The 3626-nt window shown below is 38.8% G+C and overlaps 1 protein-coding gene across 1 annotated transcript in view; it reads left to right on the forward strand.

Moving 5' to 3' along the window:
- Positions 1-3626, forward strand: part of MYH10 (myosin heavy chain 10) — a 157689-nt gene that overhangs the window by 119675 nt on the left and 34388 nt on the right. Inside the window, exons 20-24 of the mRNA XM_019665906.1 lie at positions 1154-1223; positions 1313-1473; positions 1925-2033; positions 2128-2259; positions 3140-3358. Coding sequence (XP_019521451.1) covers positions 1154-1223; positions 1313-1473; positions 1925-2033; positions 2128-2259; positions 3140-3358 — 691 coding nt within the window. The remainder of the gene's footprint in view (positions 1-1153; positions 1224-1312; positions 1474-1924; positions 2034-2127; positions 2260-3139; positions 3359-3626) is intronic.

Raw genomic sequence — 3626 nt, forward strand, 5'->3', positions numbered from 1 at the left:
GCCCTTATTATGGCCCCATTGTATGATAAACAGTCTGGTAGATTTTCACTTTTTATGGACAGGAGAAAAAGGAGCATAATTGGCATCCAGAGTACAAAGTTGATTGATGTAGCCAGGATTCGTCCTTTAGTATAGCCACTGTCTTTTTGCTAAACTTTCTTTTTATTGAGATGTAACCTACATAAAGTGCACAAATCTTAAGTGTACAACCCAGTGAATATGTGTACACCCAGACCAGTGCTAATTATGAATGTCATCCTGATACTTTCTAATGTTCTAAGTAGAGGCCTCTGAGCATTGTTCTCACAGCCTTTTCTGTGATCTAATAAATGCCTACAAATCAACGTGCAAAGAGCCAGATTCTCCTTGCATCTCGAGGATGTGAACATTTGGGGGGAAATGAAGAAAAACAAAAAGGTTTTTATAAATGCCATGCTTTTATGCTTCTCTGCCCCAAGTCTTCTTTTTTCGATTTAATTTTATTATTAATTAAAAGTATACAAAAAATGATTAGACATTTACACCCCTCACCAAGTGATAACCCCACCAAGCCTACTACCCTCTGACATCGTACATAACTATTACAATACCATTGACTATATTCCTTATGCAGTACTTTACATCCTGTGACTATATGTATATATATATATATATGTATATATAATATATATATATATATATATATATATATTATGATAGTTGGCATTCAGTATTATTCCACATCAGCTTCAAGTGTATAGCGCAGTGGCAGGCATCTACACAGTCTATGAAGTGATCCCCCTGTAAGTCCAGTACCCATCTGATACCTTACATAATCTTTACAACATTATTGATTGTATTCCCCATACTGTATTCCCATGACTATTTTGTGACTACTAATTTGTACTTCCTAATCCCTTCACCTTCTGCCACAGTTCTTAAACCTAGTCTTTGACCTGGGGAAATTAGCCTCATATATTCATTTTGTTTCTTATTTTAAGAAACAAACTAGATCTGCAAAAAATCTGATAATCACCTGGTCACTTCTTTACTCTTAATTTGACAGGATTGCCTATTGTATTATTGCCTATGAGAGAAAGTAGAACTCACAGTTGGTAGGTAAACATTTTAACAAATTTTTACCAAAAAAAAAATATTGGCTGCTTTCTTACAGATATGAGATCCTAACTCCAAATGCTATTCCTAAAGGCTTTATGGATGGTAAACAGGCTTGTGAGCGAATGGTAAGCTTTTCTTGATTTATGGACTGGTTTATGGACTATTGATATAATCTTTCCTATAGCAAAAAATAAACGAACTCTTTCTCTTTTAGATCCGGGCTTTAGAATTGGACCCAAACTTATACAGAATTGGACAGAGCAAGATATTTTTCAGAGCTGGAGTTTTGGCACACTTAGAGGAAGAAAGGGATTTAAAAATTACCGATATCATTATCTTCTTCCAGGCTGTTTGCAGGGGTTACCTAGCCAGAAAGTAAGTGGGTAATCATAAAAAGGAGACAACTGTTTCTTCTGGGACAGATCAAAAGAAAAAGAGGGAAATAGCTAATAAAGGAGGAATAAAGAACACCAGCAAAGGGAACCTATTGTCGTATTGTCTTCATTGTCTCAAGAAAGTAGGGGATTCGTGCATATCTAAGAGTTCCGCATATGTGCGCATGTGGGTAAATGGCAGAAGAGCACTGTCTCAGGCAAGAGCTATGAAGCAAATGCAGGGAATCCGTGGCAGATGCTTGAGGTCACCTGAGCATCAGTTGCTACATACTCAAGTGGGCAGTCCCACTTCCCCTTGCATTTCACCCGAGCACTTGATGGATGTACCCCATCTTAGCCAAATAATGTTTGCCTTTAGGAAGTACTCTTATGACAACAGTTATTCAAACACATTGTTCTTTGCATAATAAGTTTTTCTCACTGTTCTTCAGGGCCTTTGCCAAGAAGCAGCAACAACTGAGTGCCTTAAAGGTCCTGCAGCGGAACTGTGCAGCTTATCTGAAACTCCGGCACTGGCAGTGGTGGCGCGTCTTCACGAAGGTGGGCTTCTGTGCTTCTGTCTAAAGAGCGGCGTTTGACCAGTAAGAACCCATGGGAAGGAGATGTGATGATAAACGGCTTAATTTTGTCTCAGGTGAAGCCGCTCCTACAAGTTACTCGCCAAGAGGAGGAACTTCAGGCCAAAGATGAAGAGCTGTTGAAGGTGAAGGAGAAGCAGACAAAGGTGGAAGGAGAGCTCGAGGAGATGGAGAGGAAGCACCAGCAGGTACGCGCATTGACTTCATCAAGTCACAGCCTGCCCTGAATTGGTAGGAGAGCGCCCACTGATAGGAACTCATACACACTGAGTTATGAATAGCTATGCCCACCAGACCATCTTATGTTATGTGTACCGTTCACTCCTTTCCAAAGCAGACATTTGAGAATGGAGGTAACAGAGACATTATGCCATGCATTTGGGTTTCTATAAACCCAAATCAACCTTACCTCTTGCATTTTTGCCTTTGTCAAATTCTTTGGACACACAGATGACCATGTTTGGTCATCTGTTTTCGATAAGACTCCCAGTGTTATCGCCCTTCCATGGCTGCTCAGGTGGGAAATAGGAAAAGTAAAAGGATGAGCTAGTACAAGGCCACCACCTACCTCTTCTCCAATGACAGTGGCCTTGAATCATTGTCCCTCTCCTAGGCAGTTGTGGCTCATGGACAAAGCGGAGGCTCAGCCAGTGTTTATAGAGAACACTAATAGAATTGTAGTGTTTAAAGCCAAAAAGATAAACAAGAAAGGCCAAGAGTATCACTTGATCCCAAACAGCTTTCGTAGTCACTGTGAACTTTATTGCACTTGAATATTTTCCCTCTCCAGTTTTTCTGTCCTTTGTAAATTACTAGAAGAACTGGAGTTCTTAAAATAGCATGAACGTAATGTGTATTACTCAGGATAATTTGAAACAACCAAAAATGTTTTCATCTAGCTTATTTTGCTCCAGCCGAAGATACACTTGAAAGTTTTGCCAGTGACGTTATATATTTTTAACTCTTAGTTTCTTTGGTGAGGTACATTGACCATTGAACCCATGGTGGCTTTGTCTCGTGGGTACACTGGGGCAAATCATAACACTGGACACTTTATTGTGATTACAGCTTTTAGAAGAGAAGAATATCCTTGCAGAGCAGCTACAAGCAGAGACTGAGCTCTTTGCTGAAGCAGAAGAGATGAGAGCAAGACTTGCTGCTAAAAAGCAGGAATTGGAAGAGATTCTACATGACTTAGAGTCTAGGGTTGAAGAAGAAGAAGAAAGAAACCAAATCCTCCAAAATGAAAAGAAAAAAATGCAAGCACATATTCAGGTATCTGTGATCGTTTTTATTTAGAATTATGTTTTGAGTTTTCCAAATGGATCTATCAAATAAATAGAAGCTATGGGTTTGGATTCTTATGTGCATTGAGGAGCAAAAGGAGTCTAGGTTAGAAGTACCTACACTTAAAAATAAAATAAAACAAAACACTGAATTTAAGGTGAAAATAAAATAAGTGCCAACCCTTACAAGATGACCATCATTCAAAGCACACATGTAATAAGTTTTCTTCAAACAATAGATTTGTTATTTTGAATAGGAATCTTTTTTA

Source organism: Hipposideros armiger, unplaced genomic scaffold (genome assembly GCF_001890085.2).
Source record: "Hipposideros armiger isolate ML-2016 unplaced genomic scaffold, ASM189008v1 scaffold_457, whole genome shotgun sequence".
NCBI lineage: Eukaryota > Metazoa > Chordata > Mammalia > Chiroptera > Hipposideridae > Hipposideros > Hipposideros armiger.